The sequence below is a fragment of the Danio aesculapii genome, chromosome 5, assembly GCF_903798145.1.
Source record: "Danio aesculapii chromosome 5, fDanAes4.1, whole genome shotgun sequence".
Taxonomy (NCBI): Eukaryota; Metazoa; Chordata; class Actinopteri; order Cypriniformes; family Danionidae; genus Danio; species Danio aesculapii.
Window position 1 is genome coordinate 10,274,380 of NC_079439.1, and position 23,710 is coordinate 10,298,089.

General features: G+C 37.5%; 1 protein-coding gene across 1 annotated transcript; it reads right to left on the reverse strand.

Annotated features, from left to right (window-relative positions):
- Positions 1–3,076: 3,076 nt before the first annotated feature.
- LOC130228413 (RING finger protein 223) lies at positions 3,077–20,592 on the reverse strand. Its single transcript, XM_056456841.1, has 2 exons — positions 20,413–20,592; positions 3,077–4,040 (listed from the first exon to the last, which is right to left on the reverse strand). Exon 2 carries the CDS (start codon positions 3,969–3,971, stop codon positions 3,396–3,398), a length of 576 nt encoding a protein of 191 aa, XP_056312816.1. The 5' UTR covers positions 3,972–4,040; positions 20,413–20,592; the 3' UTR covers positions 3,077–3,395.
- Positions 20,593–23,710: the final 3,118 nt, after the last annotated feature.

A 23,710-nucleotide genomic window follows, 5' to 3' on the forward strand; every position in this document is an offset into this window, starting at 1 on the left:
GACGCGGTGGCGCAGTAGGTAGTGCTGTTGCCTCACAGCAAGAAGGTCACTGTTTCGAGCCTCGGCTGGGTCAGTTGGCGTTTCTGTGTGGAGTTTGCATGTTCTCCCTATGTTCGCGTGGCTTTCCTCCGGGTGCTCCGGTTTCCCCCACAGCCCAAAGACATGTGGTACAGGTGAATTGAGTAGGCTAAAATTGTCCGTAGTGTATGTGTGTGTGAAAGAGTGTGTATGTTTCTCAGAGATGGGTTGCAGCTGGAAGAGCATCTGCTGCGTAAAACATATGCTGGATAAGTTGGCGGTTCATTCCGCTGTGGCGAACCCGGAATAATAAAGGGACTAAGCCGAAAAGAAAATGAATAAATGAATGAATGAGTTCAACATTTACTAATGACTTATTAAAATCCAAATTCATGCTTGTTAACATTAGATAATGCACCGTGAGTTAACAACGAACAACTTTAGTTCCATTAATGTTAACAAACATGAACGAACGCAGTAATAAATGTATTGTTCATTGTTCGTTCTTGTTAGTAAATACATTAATTAATACAACCTTATTAATTAGTTTGACCTGAAAGTCAGGTTTTCAGCATTCTTCAAAACATCTTCTTTCAAGAGTTCACACTTAATAAACTCAAGCTTATAAAGCTTGTTTGGCATGCTGTCCCGGGAGAGAGCCCTGAGCTCTTAAGATCCTCGAGCACGGGGCTCCCTCCCGTTTGCAAGGTGAGAGGGGAGTTTGAGCTCAGGTAAATCTCGAGAACTCCTCAGCTTTAGTAGCTTATGAACAGATAGTGTTTGCTCTTAAGAGATAACTATTTACTAGGAGCATGTCTATGGTGCTGATTTGGATTAGTCAATTAACTTAAGTTGCATGTTTTTGGAACCGGTGAACCCGGGGGAAACTCATGTGAGCACGGGGAGAATGTGTAAACTCTGCACAGAAACGTCAGCTGGTTTGGTAAGAACTAGAACCAGTGAACCTGTGAACTAGAACCTGTGCCACAGTGTTACCCATCTAGGAAAGGAGGAGGAGTAGGGATGGAAGGGGGATTCTTCAAAACGAAGATGGCTGTTATATGGAACTGAGGGTATTTATAGTGGCTTAGGAATCGTCTATTCGGGAAACATAGGTTACATTCATAACCGAGACGTTTCCCTTCATGGGAACTCAATGTGTCTAGTTAAAGACACGACTGGTCATCTACCAATCTCCCAATAGTGTCTTTATCTAGACACACGTCTCTGTTTCCTATTCGGGGAACAAGAGTTACATTCGTAACAGAGACATTTCCCTTCATGAAAACTCCATTGTGTGTCTAGATAAAGACACTGTTGGACATCTAGGAATTTCCCAATAGTGTCTTTATCTAGACACACGTCTCCATTCCTTTCTCGGGGAACGAAGGTTACGTTTGTAACAGAGACATTTCCCTTCATGTAAACTCCAACATGTGGCTGATATAGAAACTGTTGGGCGTCTAGCGATCTCCCAATAGTGTTTTTATCTAGACACACGTCTGCTTTCTCTTTTCGGGAAACGTAGGTTACGTTCATAACCCAGATGTTTCCCTTCATGGAAACTCTGACGCGTGTCTAGATTAAGACACAATTGGTCATCAAGAGATCTCCCAATAGTGTCTTTATCTAGACACACATCTCCGTCCCCTATTTGGGGAAGGAGGGTTACGTTCGTAACTGAGACGAACCCCTTATGCAAACTCCGACATGTGTATAGATCAGTGGTCGGGAACCTATGGCTCGCGAGCCACAGTTGGCTCTTTGACCAAAATACGTGGCTCTCCAGCTGTCTCCCTTAAATAATATTTTGCAGTTTAAAATAATGATAACTGCCATATAACTAGAAATCAGTTTCCTATTGAAAATACAGTTACAGTTCCCTCGTTATTGTAATCTTTGCAGGAAAAAGAATAAAAACGTTTTGAACAATGCGTGTGTTCAAACTTACGTTTCTATGGTAACCGCGCACACGTAAATTCAAACATTCATGAGTGGTGATGATGGCAAAAAGAAGGTGCTCTGCCATGTCTGATCTGCACAGAACGCATTTCCTCTTTTTAAAAAATTAATTGTTAAGAGACGTTTTGAAACCCACCATGCAGCTTTTGCGGCAAAGTACCAGCTGAGCGAAAGCCAAAAGAAGGCGTGTGAGGAGCTCCAGCATAAAGTGCAAACCGGACAAAAACAGCAGGGACAGGACGGGAGTCTGGACAGGGGCATCTGGGAGTTCGAGTGCTGCGAGCTTTGCTTGCCTTTTTGGAGATCGCAAGGCAAATGAAATCTTTCATAGATGGCGAATAAGTCCTGTGTTAAGTATGCAAACGAACTGTTTGCGGCAGGGCTTAATTTTTTTTATTGATCATTAACTGGTGTGTGTTGAATACCTGCATGTTTGTGTGTGTGTGCGTGTGTGTGTGTGTGTGAGAGAGAGAGAGAGAGAGAGAGAGATTGTGAATGAGTCAGAGTGAAAAACAGCGACCAAAGCTGTGTTGAGTGTGTGTGCGCACACACATAAAGGTAGTCACTTTTGACCAATCAGCTTTCTTACATTTACAAACACTCTCATTGGTTGGTGATTATTGTTTCGCGTGCAGTGAGCAGCGAAAATATAGGCATAGTGGCCAACCTAAATAATAACAGTTTTGAACAGAGGCAGTCGAGCATATATATATTTTTAAACACGAGTAAATCTGATAATGAGCCTGATCAAGAGAAGATGAAACTGCGCGAATAGATCAGGAGACAGAAGCAAAACGATCTCAAGTCAGCCAGAAAACAATGACTGAAGAGGTATCTGTGGGCTCATCTTGACGTTTAGACAGAGTGAGTCATTTTCGCTTGGCACATAACAATGAAGTGAACTGAATGTCAATGGTGTTAGTAAACTGAATAGTGATGTTTCATGCTTTTTTCACTATAACGCTGAGTAACATCATGTTCCCCATCTGCTACCCATCAGATTATGCTACTATAGGCCTATATATATATATATATATATATATATATATATATATATATATATATATATATATATATATATAAATAATGTCACGTGGCTCTATAAAAAAGAGCATTTGCCAGCAAAATCAGAAATGGCTCTTTGCTGAAAAGAGGTTCCCGACCCCTGGTCTAGATAAAGACATTTAGGTAAAGGAATTTCCCAATAGTGTCTTTATCTAGACACACGTCTCCAATCCCTACTCGGGGAACATGGGTTACATTCATAACCGTGACGTTCTGTAGCTGCTGGTATATATTGTGCAGCCCTGGTAAATAGTGAGTACATTATCATTTTTGGGTGAACTATGTACTTTTATTCTTTTAATACTAATAAAGCAGATCTCTGGGGTACCCTCAAAGCATGTGGACCCCTTTTAGTGCTTCTGCTGCAGTATTATAATAGTAATAGTGAGAACGACCGCTATTATGGCCACTGTGCTCATTAGAAAAGCCTTGCAGAGCGGTGTCCGCAGGATGGTCATCAGTAAAGACCTCTCTCTGCCCTCTCCTGAGGATCCCTGCATACCAGCCGGCATGCCCACATCCAAACTTTGACTGACAGTGTGTGTGTGTATCGGGGCAGAACTGGGCACCCGCTTAACCTGCAGTTTTCCCTTGTTTCTGTTAAAACGGATGCTGTAGACGTGCTGCATTGCAGATGGGAGATAAGACAGTACCGTCGAGTCAGTGGCCAATTTTGGGAGTCCCAAATCTGGTAGAGGGGTGTATGAACGGCAGAGCGGGCACTGGATGGTGTCAGGTTGGTTGGATTTGATGTTCATCCGGGCGAGACACTCCAGGCAGAAGGTGTGCTTGCATTGTAGGACCTTCGGGGTGTTAAAGACGTTGTTGAACTGGCAGAAGCAGATGGCGCACTCCAGATCAGGTAGCTCGGAGTTGCCTGCCTCCGGTTTGTAGGGGTCACGGAGGGCGTTCGGGTCTGACTCCATGACAGAGTGTGCAGGGGACAGAGAGAGGCGTCAGCGGGCATCTTCAAGGTCCATGCTCATCCAACGAAACTAGGGGATGTAGGAGAAGAGATTAGATTATTTTACCACACATGGATAATACTTTATAACTCTAAAAATGCTGGGTTATTTCAACCCATTTATTGATTAATGTTTGTTTGGCTTAGTCCCTGATTTATCAGGTGTCGCCACAGTGGAATGAACCACCAACTACTCTGGAATATGTTTTACACAGCAGATGACCTTCCAGCCGCAACTTCGGAGGAAATATTTCAACCCAAATTGGGTGAAATATGGACAAACCCAAACATTGGGTTAGATTTGGTCCTATTCACCTTCTATTCACATTCTTTCTACGAGTGGGCACAGCCATTTGAATCTTTTTGGCTTGAGACTTCAGGTTTCATTCACTTCCATTTATTTTTAGAGGTTAAAAACGGCTCATTATGCTGCCTGATGGTCCAGTCTGATCTTTTTTAAATTAAATTATTCTGCTTTGTCTGTACAGTCATGAACACACTTGTTTGTAGAGCAAGCAGTTTGACTGTTTTCTGCCGTTTATTATTCCTAGTAATTTCTCTCATAGGCAACTGAATCGGAAGTTCTAAAACGAGTGCACATCCACACTGAAGAATAAGGTCAATAAATTTAATTTAAAAAATGAACCCAATGGATGGTTAATTAAGTTGAAATTTTTTAGAGTGCATATATGTTTTAGAAATAAAATAAAACAAAATAAATGCATAAATTGCTGCTGTACTGCATGACATTTGTTCACTTTTTTGATAAAATCAAATGCATAGAAGTAAAAAATAATGCCCTTTGGAATGCCCTTCCAGCTGCAACCAAGTCCTGGGAAACACCCATACACTCTCGCTTTCTCTCTCTCACACACACACACACACACACACGCACACGCACACACACACACACACACACACACACATCCACTATGGCCAATTTAGTTCATTCAATTAACCTGTACCGCATGTCTTTGGACTGTGGGGGAAACCGAAGCACCCGGAGGAAACCCACGCCAACACAGAGAAAAAATGCAAACTCCACACAGAAACGCCAACTGGCTCAGCCGGAACTCGAACCAGCGACCTTCTTGCTGTGAGGCGACAGTGTTAACCACAGAGCCACTGTGTCACCCAAATGGAAAACATTTCAAACATAAATAATTTTATAAATAATTATTTTTATTCCTTAAATGTTACTGTAAGTTGCTGTGAATAAAAGCATTTGCTAAACGTGCAAAAATACAATTAAATGAAACTAAATAGATAAACTGGGCATTTGACAAATTTCAATGTTCCTCTGTTTTAGCCACTTTGAAGAAAAGCATTTGTTAAAAAAACATTATAATAAGTAAAAACATTTAATGACTGATTTAGACAACTGATGTATGGATGTAAACATTAATTAATAAATAAAACAAATCCTTACTGCTTAAGTTGCTAAACTGTCACAGCTGAAGTCAAAATGATTCAACCTCCTCTGAATTTCTTTTCTTTTTCAAATATTTCCCAAATATTTGTTTTATTTCTGCAAGAATAAAAACAGTTTTAATTTTTTAACACCATTTTAGGGTCAAAATTATTAGCCTCCTTAAGCAATATTTTTTTCGAACAAACTATCGTTATACAATAACTTATCTAATTACTCTTACCTGCCTAATTAACCTAATTAACCTAGTTAAGCCTTTAAATTTTACTTTAAGCTGAATAATAGTATCTTGAAAAATATCTGGTAAAATATTATTCACTGTCATCATGGCAAAGGTAAAATAAATCAGTTATTAGAAATGAGTTATTAAAACTTTTATGTTTAGAAATGTGTTTAAAAAAAAATCTTCTCTCCGTTAAACAGAAATTGGGAAAAAAATATACAGGGGGCTAATAATTCTGACTTCAACTGTATCTTAGATACCGATGTGTGTAAAAAAATCTCTACAAACCAAAATGTGGGGTCTAGCACATCTGTATCAAAAACCTATGATGACTATACAGTACAAATGACCCAAAAACATTCACTCCCAGCACAATCAGACCGAACTCCCAAGTTTTCAGCAGTCTCTAATTCAACTTATTCAGAAGATTAGTGAGTTAGAGACTGCTGAAAACATGGAGTTTGATCCATTTCCAAACAAACTCTGGTGTGTTTAGTCAAATTGAAATTGAAAATTGAAAATTGAATGCAACACAGACTAAAATGATCTAAAAACACACACATATAGTTAAAGTGAGAATGATTAGCACTCCTGTGATTTGTCTTGTTTTTTAAAAAAACAATACCCAATACTTTTTCACAGAATTTCCCAATAATATATTTTTTTCTCCTGTAGAAAGTCTTATTTGTTTTATTTCGGCAAGAATAAAAGCAGTTTTTAATTTTTTAAACCATTTTAAGGTAAATATTTTTACCCCCTTAAGCAATATTTGTTTTCGATTGTCTTCAGAATAAACCATTGTTAGACAATGACTTGCCTAATTACCACAACTTACATAATTAACCTATTTAAGCCTTTAAATGTCACTTTAATCTTGAAAAACATCTAGTCAAATATTATTTACTGTCATCATGGCAAAGATGATATAAATCAGTTATTAGAAATGAGTTATTAAAACTAATATGTTTAGAAATGTGCTGAAATAAACTTCTTTCCATTATAAATATAGAGGGGGGCTAATAATTCTGACTTCAATTGTACACGTACAGACACAAAATGAGATGCTAACAAAAAAGTCATGTGACTGAGAAAGGAGTCGCTCAATGAACTGTCCTGGTCTCCTGTCTGTATGTTATTTCTCATTGGCTGAGAGGGAAGCATGACTGGTGAACAGTCGTGTTTGTTGTTCTGCCCACACACTCGGCAACAGATTTGCCTTGGAAATTCTTATACGTTTCCAGCAAAACTATGCAAAGCAGCAGAAGGGTGTCCCATTACTGCAGCCCATAATGCAGCCAGAAGAGATCCGGTTACTTCAATAGATGGCCATCAGATGACATTTAATTTCGCCTCAATCATTTGTATGTTTGTATACGTGTGTGTGTGTGTGTGTGTGTGTGTGGTAATGTTAGATGCATGAACTGATATGGGATGCAGCTGAGAGTTGAGAATGAGAAAAGTTGAGAAAGAAAAATCAAGCTGCAGAATGGCCCTGCCAATCACCTAACTTGAATCCAATAGAAAATACAAAATAAAGATCAGATTTGATAGACGAGACCCACAGAACCATCAAGATTTTTACACTCTGTTAAAGTCTGTGAAAAACTCACCCCTGAGCAATGCATGAGACTTCATTCTCCATATAAGAGGCGTCTTTAAGCTGCCATAACCAAAAACGCCTTTTATATAAAGTATTAAATACGTTTCAGTAGTTCAGTACTTTCTCCTGGTGTCATTTCATCTGACTCTTTAGGTACAAATCTTTACTTTTTGTATCCTGCTGCTGCCCCAGTGACAGCTCTAGTACCTTTATTTCTGCGAGTGTACTGTGAGCTGCTGTGAATAAAAGCATTTGCTAAATGTGCAAAAGTACAATCAAATTAAACTAAATAAATATACTGGGCATTTGACAAATTGCAATGTTCCTCTGTTTTAGTCTCTTTGAATAAAAGCATCTGCTAAAAAAATAATGTCTTAACATTTAATGACTGATTTAGACAACAGATGGACTGATGTAAAATAATAACCATAAAAATAAAATCTGATTTTGGACAACTGATGGTCTCTCACATGATGATAAAAAAGATAGCATTTAATACTTTAAAAGAGATCATTTGTGAACATAGACCACAAAACCAAGTCATGTGTGTCAATTTTATGAATAAATATGTTTTCTATTAATGTATAGTTTGCTATGATAGAGCACTGTTTGGTCAAAATTATTAGAAAATCTGTATTATAAGAGCTCCAAAAATATAATATTAATGATAACAATAATAATTCATTCATTCTTTTCCTTTTTGCCTTTATTGATCTTTATTAATTAATAAAGTCCCTTTATTAATCTGGGGTCGCCACAGCGGAATGAACCGCCGACTTATCCAGCTTATGTTTTACACAGCGGATGCCCTTACAGCTGCAACCCATCACTGGGAAACACCCATACACTCTTGCATTCACACACATACACTATGGACAATTATAGCTTACCCAACTCACCAATATAGGGCATGTCTTTGGACTCTGTGGGGAAAACCACGCAACACGGGGAGAACTTGCAAACTCCACACAGAAATGCCAACTGACCCAGCCGAGGTTCAAACCAGCAACCTTTTTGCTGTGAGACGACAGTGCTATTCACTGCACCACCGTGCCGCCCAATAATAATAATAATAATAATAATAAAATGAAAAAAAAAAAAACAGATTCATTGGATTTACAATTTTTTAGTGGTTACAAACTATTTATATGGGCTGAATTTAAGCAATCAATGAAGTTGAACATTACTAAATTTATATAAAAAATTTGTAAAAAATGTTTTCATGTTTAAATTTTTGCAACCAGTTACCTTAAAAAGTTGTAATGAATCCAATGAATAATTTTCAGTGCAGAATCTGATGACTTTTTTACTCTTATTGTGCAGAAACTTGTAAAAAGAAATCATCAGACATTCATTTTCCTTCCATACACATGCATTCACACATACACTACGCCCAATTTAGCTTATTCGATTCACCTACAGCACATGTCTTTGGACTGTGGGGGAAGCCGGAGCACCCGGAGGAAACCCACATCAACAGGGGAAGAACAAGCGACCTCCACACAGAAATGCCAACTGGTCCAGCCGGGACTCGAACAAGCGACCTTCTTGCTGTGAGGCGACAGTGCTAACAACTGAGCCACCATGTTGCCCCAGATTTTTGTGAATTTAGAAAGTTTAACAAATACAACTCTCTTATATAATACCTCATAGAAAAAAAAATCCTGAAAATATAACTTTACAGATTGGTTTGTACACAAATAAGCTAAACATTTAAATATATGTAATTTTATAACCCAATTATAATATAACTGAAATAAAACTCGTATTTACACATACAAGTAGATTAAATGTTTCAACAATCTAAGGTGCAGATTCCAGGTGATTCTGCCTATATGTTATTAATCAAAAATTAAAATATACAAAATCTCTTCATGGGGGGCATGGTGGCTCAGTGGGTAGCACTGTTGCCTCACAGCAAGAAGGTCGCTGGTTCGAGTCCTGGCTAGGCCAGTTGGCATTTCTTTGTGGCGTTTCCATGTTCTGTATAATTTAGGAGACTCACTCATATTATTTACATGCATACTTTACATTGTGTACATCAGGGGTGTCAAACTCAATTTAACTGCACTGTAAAAAGTGATTCCTTGACTTTAAAAAAGAGAGTAAACTTGTAGCTTTATAATTATTAATTAAACAATGCATATGCATAAAAGATAAGTCAATGGGTTTACTGGCCTTTTTAAGTAAAATCAATGGTCACACTTTATTTTGATGGTCTATTTGAGTATTAGTAGACTGTCTGCTTAATATCTGCTGATACTGCTCCTACAACAGACATTTAACTGACTATAAGAAACTTTGCAAGTACATGTCAATTTACACTAACCCCAACCCCAATCCTAATCCCAACCTAACAGTCTTCTTATAATCTAATGTGAACTAGTTGGCATGTAGATGCAATGTAACTTAATTCAACAAACTGACCATCAAAATAAAGTGTGACCAAATCAACTTGTTGTTTTTAAGGCAACGAGTTTACTCACATTTTAAAGTAAAGTAACTAATCACTTTTTACAGAGTGTGGGTCATTTCAGCATTATGGCTGTTATCAAAGTCACTCCTCCTTAAACTACTGTCAAACAATGGCCTCATTATTTCATTCGAACACATAAATATATATATTTGCATGAGTGTAAAAATATATGTTTTCTTTGGGTACGCTCTAGAATTACTCGCAGGATGCTTTCACTTCATGCAAATTTTCAGCTCGAGTTGAATATCTTGAACTTGTGCAAAAGATGTTATGGCAACAAATAGGGATGTTCCTATACCTTTTTCCCTTCCCGATACCTGAGCTCAGGGTATCAACCGATACAGAGTTGTGAACCTGTATGTATCTGTAGAAACAGTTGTGTCTACTATTAGCTCTAGCTTACAGGATTCATTTACACTGCGCTTTAGACTTAACCATTAATAAAACATGAACAAATACATACAGTGAACTAGAGTATTTTTACTATCTGACATTCAGCAGTAATATTATTTACTGTCGTTTACTGAAACAAGTTCAGCCACAAATCAAACACTACATAAAAATCTAATCAAGTTTTACAGTATAACTGCACAAAAATCAGTAGAAAAAATAAAGAAATATTAAAAATGAATATGAATAATATAGAAAAAACCCTATTTGAAGCGTAAAATTCAGATAATCTTTTTAATAAAATGTGTGTTACCCCCTTCTTATTCACTGCTGTAACAGTGGCTGTTGTGGCAACAAAGCATGACTTCCTGTGTTTGCATTCTGAGCAGTGAAGAACTGACTCAGAGTTTGCAGTGTTATGCAAAGCTAGTGTGCATACAGCAGGGAAAACAAGTATTGATTGCATGTTTTTTTTCCTGGGAATAATATTTCTATTATTGGCTGGACCATTCAGCTTGATTTTCTTTCTCTGAAAGCATTTGAGAGCTTCATTGGCTGTGTTTTGGATCACTGTCTTGCTGAAATGTCCACCCTGGTTTCATCTTCATGCCAAGATGCAGAAGCTGAAAAAATATAATAATCAAGTAAATAACAGGGTGAGAATGCGGTAAATTTGAAAGCATGGTAAAAATCAGGCGAGGCTTTTTCATTTTCTAGATTGCTTTTGAAAACTGTTGGTTGGGTTTACGGAAGTGGGTGATTGGGTCCATCGGTGCTTTTGAAAACACTATTGGTTGGGTTAGGAAAGGAGGTGGGTGGGGAGGAGCTCTTCTAAGAGGGATACAAAGTTAGCGTTAGCTCTACAATAAAAGATCTGGGTGTCATATTAGACAGCAATTTAACTTTTGAAAATCATATATCCCATGTCACACAAACTGCTTTCTTTCATCTGAGAAATATCGCTAAGTTACGAAGTATGCTATCCATCTCAGATGCAGAAAAGCTAGTCCATGCTTTTATGACTTCTAGGCTGGACTACTGTAATGCACTGTTTGCTGGCTGCCCAGCATCCTCTATTAACAATCTTTAATTAGTACAAAATGCAGCTGCCAGAGTTCTTACCAGGTCTAGAAAATTTGATCACATCACCCCAGTTTTATCCTCCTTACACTGGCTGCCTGTTAAGTTTCGTATTGAATTTAAAATATTGCTTCTTACATATAAAGCTTTAAATAATCTAGCTCCTGTTTATCTAACCAATCTTCTGTCTCGCTACAATCCAACTCGCTCTTTAAGGTCTCAAAACTCAGGGCTTCTGGTAGTACCTAGAATAGCAAAGTCGAGTAAAGGAGGTCGAGCCTTCTCATTTATAGCTCCTAAACTCTGGAATAGCCTTCCTGATAACGTCCGAGGCTCAGACACACTCTCCCAATTCAAAACTAGATTAAAGACCTATCTGTTCAGTAAAGCATACACTTAGTGCACCACTTAGCGGGCTTCCACACAGGTTATGCATCTTGTTGATATACACTGTGAACATCAGCTACGCTAATTATCTTCTTTATTCTCCATTTCCACCTGAAGATACTCTTCCCGAGGCCCTCAGACTATGCAGAGTTACTGATTCGATCCAAGACCAACGATGAGATGATCCCAAGGTTTCCATATCCTGGACCAGGCTGTATCCTGAGCAACTACTGTGATGGTCATGGAAGAGTGGAGAACATGAGACTGATTCCTGTGACGCTCCAGAGACAGACGAGTCTTCGCTGAGGCCAGCTTCCAGCCTCCGCCACTGAGACTGCAGCTCTGCACAAGAGGTTTGGCCAGCGGAGAAATGAAAATGGTCGTGCCCAACTGAGCCTGGTTTCTCTCAAGTTTTTTTTTCTTCACTTCCGCCATTAGTGAAGTTTTTTTTCCCTCTCCGCTGTCGCCACTAGCTTGCATGGTTCAGGATCTATAGAGCTGCGCATCGTTGGATTTGCCCTTCAATATTTGGACTCTCAGTAGTGATTATTAAACCCCACTGAACTGAGCTCAACTGAACTGAACTTAAACACTACAAACTGAACTACACTGTTCCTATTTACTGTGACCTTTTATGTGAAGCTGCTTTGACACAATCTACATTGTATAAGCGCTATATAAATAAAGGTGAATTGAATTGAATTGAATCCTGCACTGTCAGTGATTGTAAACACTATAAACAGTGAAAATTATTTTGCGTTTACTATATCAGTTTTGGCGATGCAGTGGCGCAGTGGGAAGCACGTTCACCTCACATCAAGAAGGTCGCTGGTTCGAGTCTTGGCTTGGTCAGTTGGTGTTTTTTTGTGGAGTTTGCATGTTCTCCCCATGTTCACGTGGGTTTCCTCCGAGTGCTCCGGTGAATTGGGTAAGCTAAAGAATTTTTGCATAGTGTATGTGTGTGAATGAGTGTGTATGTTTCCCAGTGATGGGTTGCAGCTGGAAGGGCATCCGCTGCGTAAAACATGTGCTGGATAAGTTGGCGGTTCATTCCGATTAATTAAGGGACTAAGCCGAAAAGAAAATATATCAGCTTTCGCAATGATGAAACATCAGAAGAAAGAGCTGAACAACTCAAATCTCCAACATAAGCACAACATGAGCAGGACGCTGCAACTGGTTAGTTTGTGGTTCATTCTCAGATCTTATGGTTGTAATAATATTCTCGGTTACATTAAGGTTTCATTAGTTAATGTATTTAATAACACTAAGCATAAACAATATTTGTACAGCATTTAATAATCGTAGTTCAACATTTAATAATGACTTATTCATATCCAAATTCATGCTTGTTAACTTTAGTTAATGTACTGTGAGCTATCGAACTAACAACTGTATCATTAACTAACATGAACAAATACTGTAAGGATTATATTGTTCATTGTTTGCTTATGTTAGCAAACGCATTAACTAACATCAACTACAACCTTATTAAACTGATGAACAGCAGTTCAGAATTGATTCCTCTTTAAATAAATTAAATCATCATGAACTTTGATCTTTAAAAGTATGCAGATATTCATAATTATCTACAATAAACACCGCATGAAAGATAATATTCAAATACGGATGATAGTTGTAAGAGTAACTGCATTGTAAGAGTCTGTTTAGGGACATTTCTTTGAACCCGAACTGATGCAGTTAGTAGCTTTTTTTATTTCTACAATGGAAAGTTCACTCATGCCACTCATCCTCCACTTGTTGCAAACCTCTTAGACTTTCTTTCTTCTGTTGAACACTAAGGAAGATAATCTTAAGAATGTTGGAAAAAACAGCTCTTGCCATCCATAGTATTTTTTTTTCAATTCCATTAAGCAGTTTCTATGCGATATTCCACAATGCACATACAAATAGGTGGATAAATACAACCACTGACTTCCATAGCATTTGTTTGTTCCTACGATGTACATCAATGGGTGCTTCTTTCCAACATTCTTCAGGATATCTTGCTTTGTGTTCAACAGTAAAGAATTTGATAAAAGTTTAACCAATTAAGTGTGAGTAAATGATCAGAAAAATTCATTTATCTCAATTCAAAAATCTTTTTTGGATGAACTGTGCCTTTAAACATCCATGTCAGAAGACGTGATGATTGTGATGGATGACTACGGAGACCCGGAAGGGACGTGGGGGTGGGGAAAAAAAAGGTTGAAGAAAAAAAAATTGGTGGAAAAAAAAAAACTGGGTGGGAGAAAAAAAAACCTGAGTGATAGGAAAACATAGTTGCAACTTTTTTGTGTTCCCTCGCAAAGATGTTTTGCGTTATCTCGCAAAACTGTTTCTCAACAAACACTTCCTTTTCACTTCATTCATGTAAACCCTCCTGTTTTTGCCTAAATTCTCCCGTATTTTACCATTCTATCTCACTATCATCCTATCATTAAGTATTTTCCCATATTTCTGATATATTTTTAATCTTAAAAGCACGCTGAAATTAATATTAAAATGTCTGCGTTCACTTTTTTTTACATTAAAGCAGTGCGTCGATCATCGCCTTTCATATGGTACCTCTTAACCAGTGAATGAATGTATAAGCACTCCGTACAATAAACTGATCCCAGATCAGCTTCTGTACACGCCATTTACAGAGGAGCAAAAGCGCAGGACACTTTTGGATTCGGGTGTATGTTTAAACAGACAAATACACTGAATAATATGTAAACATCTCCGTCCTGCATGTTTTATTTTAAACAGCTAATTTGGCCGACTCAGCGGACCCATTAGAGCTCGCCAAATCAGTCTTTTTCTGACGTGGGGCTTTCGACATCGAGGTGCAAAGTTCAGAAATAGTCCACAAAACAAATTTGCAGCTGCAGCAATAAACTTGGGGTAAGTTGTAACTATGTATTTAGTAAATTTAAGAATTAGTTTGCAGAGCTCCCGACTTTGCGACTTCACATGGGGGACGCTAAACCGGAAGTCCCTTAAACAGCTAATTTTCTCTTAAATGAGCACAAACAGTTTCTAAAGTAATGGAATGCTTTCATTATAGATCTGTGCATTCTTACAGAGACACCTCTGTTATCAAACTAAACAAAACGAGAGATTCAGTTGCTGCTCACTTGTTTGATAACAGATGTGTCACTTTAAATGGCGTGTACAGAAGCTGATCTGGGATCAGTTTATTGTACAGAGCGCGTCTGTCTGCGCTTATACATACATTCACTGGTTCAGAGGTTGCATATGAAAGGCGACGATCAACGCACAGCTTTAAAGTAAAGAAAGTGGGTTAGAATGGGAGAGTTTACATGAATGAAGTGAACAGGAAGTGTTTGTGGAGAAACAGTTTTGCAAGATAACGCAAAACATCTTTGCGAGGGAACGCAAAAACCTTAAAAATATGTTTTCCTATCACTCTGTTTTTTTTCTCCCACCCAGTTTTTTTTTTCTTCCACCAATTTTTTCCCCACCGGGTCTCCGTAGATGACAATATCATCCAACGCTTTAAAAAAGGTCTTACAAAGTTTATTTCCATTAGGAGATGCACTCATTTTTTTGGCAGAGACTAACTGTAACTCCAGCACTTCTTAAGACCTCCAATGGGTTTTATGTGTGAAAATGAAGAATTCTTTCACAATTTGAGCCTGATTAATCTTTGTATTGTCATCCTTGAATTTGACCAGGAGATATTTCTTCTGACATGTTTGTTTATTAAAGAAATAATAAGTTATACATTAGGGCTGCACAATTTATCATTTCAGCATCGATATCGCAATGTGGAAATATGCAGTAGTCAAATCGCAGGATGCCAAGCAATTTCAAGTAAATTTAAACCATTTGGACACAAGAAATTATCAAGTTTGCCACTTTAACAAAGAATAATTGTGTTAATTCTTTATACAAAGAAGATTATAGAGAGTTATTATATATTTAATTACTGAATTTCTGTACCTCAATGCTGTTAGGCTCCAGCAAATACCATAAAGCAATGTTTAATTTAATTTTTAACTTTATTCCATTGTTTTCATTTGTGCTTTATTTTATTTAATTTCATAATATTTTGTACATTCTATGCAGAAGCACTCCAGTAAACATGATTGATTCATTGACATCGCAATATATTGCAGAAAAATAAAATATTGTAATGTCAGTTTTTTCCAATATCTTGCAGCCCTTTTATACATCGAGGTTTAAAAGAATTGTTGGCTAACATAAAAAATGACAGAAACATTTTGCACTGTGATAGAAATCTAAAACACTTAAAGCGCCCCTATTATGGGTTTTTGAAAGTGACCTTCCATGCAGTGTGTAACACAGCTCTAAGTGAATGAAAACATCCAGCTGAGGTTTAAATCTGAAAGTGCACCGTGTTTAAAACTATTGATTCTTTAGCGGAATATTTGACTCAGAGTCGAATAAACGAATCGAGTTGGGTTCAGATCTTTTGATTGATCACATCAACGTCGACACGGTACATTACCAAATATGTAGTTCCAGTTCCGGTAAAATGTGAACGCGCTTTCACTTCAGACACTAGTGGAGGCGAGGGGGATCACAGGACTGATCATGACGCGAAGATGACGATCACTGAAAGATGGAGATTCGGCTGCGGGGAATGAAGGGTTAAAGTTCATTTTCACAACAACACCACAGTATAGCCATAGTGCTGTGTTTGTTCCTGTCATTTTTCTGATTTTTGATACAATAACCTAAGCTGCAACGCGGGATTCGCCGGCCGTTTGCTATTAGAGGAAGGAGCAGCAGAGACTATGGGACTGTCAGACTTTGACAGGGACTTTGTCAGTAACTTTTACAGTTCAAATGGATCAGTTTCTTCTTATGTATGTGTTTAATAGTGTGTTATAAGTTGTAATGGCCCCGCGCGGCTTGTAATCACATATCGATTATAGATCAGTGCTTGTACTATATTTTTTCAGGCTAAATCTGTGTGAGGCTGTTCACATATCGCGTCCAAAACCATGTTAAAAACGTGACGCATGCTTCCTCCTTTACCCATTTTAAATGCGTTTCTGAACTTGTGATCCTCTGCTGTTTGTCTTTGCTATGGCCACCATCAGCTGTTCTTCACACACGTGGCGGTCAATTTTCAAACAATTTTTAAAATAACGTTTGCCACTGTGTGGATTAATACTGAATGTGTGTTGTTGTTATTACTTGGGGTTAGGGTTAAGAGTAGTGTAATATGCTGGTGTTTAACTGCATTGCTTTATCGCATTCCTGCTTTGGGCTCATACTTTCTGCTACTTCATACTGTAGCCGTGGTGGGCATTTCTCTCTGTCTCGTGCTGAACGCAGTCGACCAATCGCAATAGACTGGGTCATTGGTTCAATCAGCGCAGATTAGCTTCGCACTAAGAAGGGGTTTGGGATCAAATGAATTGCTGAACGATTCATATGGGAGTCGCTGGGATAATCAGGTAAAAATAAATGCATATTATAAGACAATGGAAGTGTTTTTTGACCTTGCACGCATATAAGCTGATGTTGGAGACCCCTAAAACCAAAATATGACCTTTTTTAATGCAAAATAGAGGCTCATTAAGTATTTGCTTACTGTAAAACTAAACAGATGTTTAGATTGGGCAGTGTATAATTGTACAACTTATAAATAGGGATGCTCCGATCAGAATTTTTGCAGTCGATACAGAGTACCAATTCCTTGACATGTTGATCGGCCGATACAGAGTACAAATTCTGATTCTTCAAGCTTTATTTAATGCATAAAGCACATTTTCACTCTAAGTATGAGATTTAACTAATAGAATAAATGAAAGATGTTGCATATAATCTCTTAAACATGTCTCTTATAGCCATTTAGTGTGGACATGATCAGAGGCAGCTTTATAGAAAATAATAGATAAAACAGATTTTAAAAATTGGTAAGAAAAATCACTAACAAAGCAATTTGGAAGCATCGCAAATGACGAAAGAATAATTCATCATGTCTCAATGAAGTTTAGAGGACATATTTGATGCATAAGAAGATAAAACGCACATATACCTCCATTACTGCATACTTAAAGGAAATAGGCCTATAAACCACTTTTATATAAACGTTTATTACGATTAGTTGTATTAATAATTTTTTAAGTTAAAAATAATTTAAGGTTTTTTTATTTCTCTAATACTTCCAGCCTAGCTTTACTGAACTTGCAATATTGTAAATTGCAATAAATACTGGTTGTAAACTCGTAAGCAAACACTTTTGATCAGTTCATGAGAACGGCCAGATTACCAAGTACCGATCGAGTCATGAAATGTGATTATCGGCCGATACCAATCTCTGGTCGATCAATTGGACCATCCCTACTTACGAAATTAATTTTTATATGCTTTCATACAGTTGTAAAACGCAAACGCGATGCTGCCAATTTACATTTAGCAGATGTTTTTGACCAAAACGACTAACAATCGAGGAGGCATTCAGTGATTCAACAAGAAGAGGCAATACACACAAGAAGTGCCAATTATACAAAGTAACTGAAGAAAGAAGAAAAGAAGAAAGAAATGGATAAAGGTTTGCAACCAATCATTTTAAGAATTAATTATTTTTTACTCGACTTTCCAAAATAGGTGGATGAAAATATAGCTACTAGGCATGGGCCGGTTTAAGATTCTGATGGTAATATAACCTTGGATATAAATATCATTTTCATGGTATAGAGATTACGGCTCTAAAATATATTCTTTTTAAATGTCTGGGTAAAAAACAAAACTGTTTTCCCCTTTGTACACAATATATTTTAATTTGGGAAACATTTAAATTATTTTGGAGCAATAAACATGTCAGGCTAAATAGTTTAAATTCATTTATTTTCTGCTGGAGATATTGCTGTCCTAAAAAACGAAAAAAAAAAAAAAAAAAAAAAGTAAAAAAAAAAAATCCTACTTATACCTTCCGAACGGTATAGCAGAAAATTTTAACGCTTTAAAACCTTGACTTTTCCAAACTGCTGTATACCTTGAACACGGTTATCGTCCCATGCCCAATAGCTATTGACCTCCATATTGTTGTTTTGTTCATGCTATGGATGTCAATATCTGCTTTTCCACATGAATTCCACATTTTGTGTTCAACGTTTGATAAACGTTTGCAACCACTTGAGTGTGAGTAAATGCTGAGGTAAATTTAACTTTTGGGTACAAATGACCTCAGCGTTTACTCACACTCAAGTGGTTTTCAAAATGTTTGTACTTTTTGGTGTTTCTAATAATCATTTTTACCCAATATATAGAAATAGGTGGATGAAACGAGGCTATTGACTTCCATATTGTTGTTTTTGTTCACACTATAGATGTCAATAACTGCTTTTTTCTCCCGAATATATCATTTTGTGTTCAACAGAAGAAAAATATATATAAAAAAGTTTGCAACCGTGCACTTGAGTGAATAATCGCTGAGGTAAATTTCACTTTTAGGTGAAAATTATCTCAGTGTTTACTCAAAACTCAAGTGTTTTTGAACATTTTTGCGCAATTTGGTGTTCCCATTAAGCATTTTTTACTCGATATTCCAAAAAAGGTGGCTGAAAACATATATTTCATATTGTTTCTGTTCACGCTATGTATGTAAATATCTGGTTTCCCCTGAATATCTTCTTTTGTGTTCAACAAAACAAAAAAAAAATAAAAGTTTGCAAACACTTGAATGAGTAAACGGTGAGGTAAATTTCACTTTTGGGTGAAAATTACCACAGCGTTTACTCACAACTCTAGTGATTTTTACTTTTCTGAACATTTTCCAGAATATCTTATGTGCAATTTCAACATGTTTGGCATTTCCATTAAGCATTTTCATGCGATATTCCAAAATGGGAGGATGAAAACATAGCTACTGACTTCCATATTTTTGTTTTTGTTCACTATGGATGTTAATATCTGCTTTTTCTCACCAATATCTTGTGTTCAACAGAAGAATTTATTTTTTTTATAAAAGTTTGCAACCACTCCCTAGTGAGTAAACGCTGAGATAAATTTGACTTCTGGGTAAAAAAAATAAATGGCCTCAATGTTACTCACATTTAAGTGGTTATCAACATTTTGGCATTTCCATTAAGCATTTCTTACGCTATATTCCAAAATAGGAGGATGAAAACATAGCCATTGCCTTCCATATTGGTTTTTGTTCATGCTATGGATGTCAACGGCTGCTTCTCCCCGAACATCTTGTTTTGTGTTCAACAGAAGTAAAAAAATATATACAAAAGTTTGCAACTGTGCACTTGAGTGAGTAAACACTGAGGTAAATTTCACTTTTGTGTACAAATTACCTCAACGTTTACTCAAAACTCAAGAGATTTTCAACAATTTTGCGCATTTTGGTGCTCCCATTAAGCTTTTTTTTAAACTCAATATTCCAAAATAGGTGGCTGAAAACATGGCTATTGACTTCCATATTGTTTTTTGTTCAAGCTATGGATGTGAATAGCTGCTATTTCCCCCAAATATCTCGTTTTGTGTTTAACAGAAGAAAAAAAATAAGTAAAAGTTTGCAACCATGCACCTAAGTGTGAGTAAACGCTGAGGTAATTTTCACTTTGGGGTAAAAAAATTACCTCAGCGTTTACTCACAGTCAAGTGGTTTTAACTCTTCTCATCATTCTTCAAAATATCTTGAGTAATTTCAAAATTGATGCGCATTTTGATAAAGTTTGCCACTCGACTATAGAGAAAGTTAAACACTGAGGTAATATTCACTTTTAGGTGAACTGTCCCTTTAAGATCAACGGTTCTTCCGCAGCAGATATAAACAAACACATTAATATATGATATATTATGCGGATTGACAATCACTCACTCATCTTCTGGAAAGACGTCTGGTTTTTGAGGTCAGACGGAGCAGCAGATGTCCTGGTTATTATCTGAGTGTTTGAGAGAGGTTGAGAATTGTCGCCGTCTCTCTTTCCCTCTCTCCGAGCATCTGCCGAGCATGTTTTACATAGAAAAACAGCAGACACCTCTTGACTTGTGTGTGTTTCAGTCAGTCTGTCTCTGTCTATCTATCGCTGTGTGAAGAATGGCAGAATTTGAATACTGGAGCAGCAGCAGGAGGAAGCGCGCAGTGAGTAGTCAAATACCTGCCGACAGTGTAAACTCAACAACACAAGGGTGAATAGAGAAATACACACCTGATCTGAACAAAACACTGCACGTCGTCCCTCTTTACTTCACAAAAGAGTAAATCCTGGATGTTTTACTTTTAATGTGACAGGAGGTAGTGTACAATACTTGATGGTGTACTACACTCACCGGCCACTTTATTAGGTACACCTTATACAAGTATCGGGTTGGACCTCTTATGCCTTCAGAACTGCCTTAATCCTTCGTGGCATAGATTCAACAAGGTACTGGAAATTTTCCTGAAATTTTGGTCCATATTGACATGATAGCATCACACAGTTGCTGCAGATTTGTCAGCTGCACATCCATGATGCGAATCTCCCATTCCACCACATCACAAAGGTGCTCTATTGGATTGAACTCTAGTGACTGTGGAGGCCATTTGAGTTCAGTGAACTCATTGTCATGTTCAAGACACCAGTCTAAGATGATTTATGGCGCATTATCCTGCTGGAAGTAACCATCAGAAGATGGGTACACTGTGGTCATAAAAAGATGGACATGGTCATCAACAATACTCAGGTAGGCTGTGGTGTTGACATAATGCTCAATTGTTACTAATGGGCCCAAAGTCTGCCAAGAAAAAATCCCCCACACCATTACACCAGATCCATGCTTTCATGTTGTTGATGCCAAATTCTGACCCGACCATCTGAATGTTGCAGCAGAAATCCAGACTCATCAGACCAGGCGACGTTTCTCCAATCTTCTATTGTCCAATTTTGGTGAGCCTGTGTGAATTGTAGCCTCAGTTTCCTGTTCTTGGCTGACAGTAGTGGCACCCGGTGTGGTCATCTGCTGCTGTAGCCCATCCGCCTCAAGGTTGGACGTGTTGTGCGTTCAGAGATGCTCTTCTGCAGACCTCGGTTGTAACCAGTGGTTATTTGAGTTACTGTTGCCTTTCTATCAGCTGAAACCAGTCTGGCCATTCTCCTTTGACCTCTGGCATCAACAAGACATTTGTGCCCACAGAACTGTCGCTCACTGGATATTTTCTCTTTTTTTGACCATTCTCTGTAAACCCTAGAGATGGTTGTGCGTGAAAATCCCAGTTGATCAGTGGTTTCTGAAATACTCAGACCAACAACCATGCCACGTTCAAAGTCACTTAAATCACCCTATTCTCCATTCTGATGCTCGGTTTGAACTGCAGCAGATCGTCTTGACCATGTCTACATGCCTAAATGCATTGAGTTGCTGCCATGTGATTGGCTGATTAGAAATTCGCGTTAACGTGCAGTTGGACAGGTGTCTCTAATAAAGTGGCTGATGAGTGTGTAGTCAGGTATCGTACACACTTAAAAAAAATGCTGGGTTCCACACAATACCTTGATCTAGTCAGAACGTAAATCAATTAAGTTAACTTAATAGTTTTTACAGTTTTTAAATTTATTAAACTTAAAACAATTAAGTTGTCCCTAAAAAATAAGACAATAAATAAGTATTTTGAACAAGCAACAAAAAACTTTAACAAACTTTTTAATGGCAATTGAAGTTAAATTACTGTGGTAAATAAAATAAAGCTAAATAAAAATGAAACAAATAAATACTTTGAAAAATAAAGTAAATATACATTTAAATTAGGCCTACTGATCTGAAGACAACACAGCACATCTTCCATCTTTACTTCACAGAAGAGTAAATCCAACTGACATATAAATGTCAGTATCTGATGTCAATATGATTTAAGATGTTGGCTGGTTGGATTTTGGTCACTTTCCAACACAACCTAAAATCAACCAAATATCAACATCATTTGACATCATTATTGGACATCAAAATAACGTTGTCCTTAAACGCTGGCTAGACATTGAATTTTGGTCACCTGACATCACGACCTAAATCTAACCTAATATTGGCGTCTTATGATGTTGTGTGCCTGCTGGGCAATAACTAAATGCACTACAGAATGTTTCATTTACACACATCCACAAATTAGATCTAAACGCATCAGCTTTTTACAGCGTAATACTCACTACTCTTGAGTACATATGAAAGGCCTACTTTTTACTCATATTTTGAGTAATATTTACAACAGATACTTTTACTCTACTTGCACTACATTTTTAAGCACAAGTATGATTTTTCAGTACTCTTTACACCACTGCAGAAGAGTAAATATTGAAAGTTTAACTTTTAATGTGACAGGAGGTAGTGTACAGTGCTTAGTAGTGTACTATAGTCATGTACTGTACATGAATGGTTTGAGACTTGTGGAGCTGCGCATTAATGGATTTGCTCTTCAGTGTTTGGACTTTCAGCAGTGAAAATTTAATCACACTGAACTGAACTAAACTGAACTTCAACTCTAAAAACTGGACTGACACAGTTTCAGTTTAATAGAACTTCTATGTGAAGCTGCTCTGACACAATCTACTGTACATTGTAAAAGTGCCATAAAAATAAAGCTAAATGTACTAATTTCAGAAGATCACCTTGGGACATGCTTAATAATACACTGTCTGCACAGTAGTCTTTTGTTATTGTTGGAAATTAATATAGCATAAATGTGCAAAAATAACTGGTGACCACTCAAAAAACAAATCTTGTTGTGTGTATTGGTGCATAATCATCCTGATACACAGCACTACCATCAGAATACACTGGGTTTGAACCATTGGATGCGCATGGTCCTCCAGAATGGTTCAGTATTCCCTGGCAGTGACAAGCCCATCTAGCACAAGTATTGGGCCAGGGGAATGCCATGATATTGCAGCCCAAACCATCACTAATCCACCCCCATGCTTCACTTTGGGCATGCGACAGCTTGAGTGCCACGTTTTTTTGGGGGTTTCTCCACACCATAACTCTCTCGGATGTGGGACAGACAGAAAAGGTGGACTCATCAGAGAACAATACATGTTTCGCAATGTCCAAAGCACAAGATTTTTTTGCTGTTGGCACCATTGAAATGATGTTTGGCATTGGCTCAAGTGATCAAAAGTTTGGCTATAGCAGCCCGGCCATGTATATTG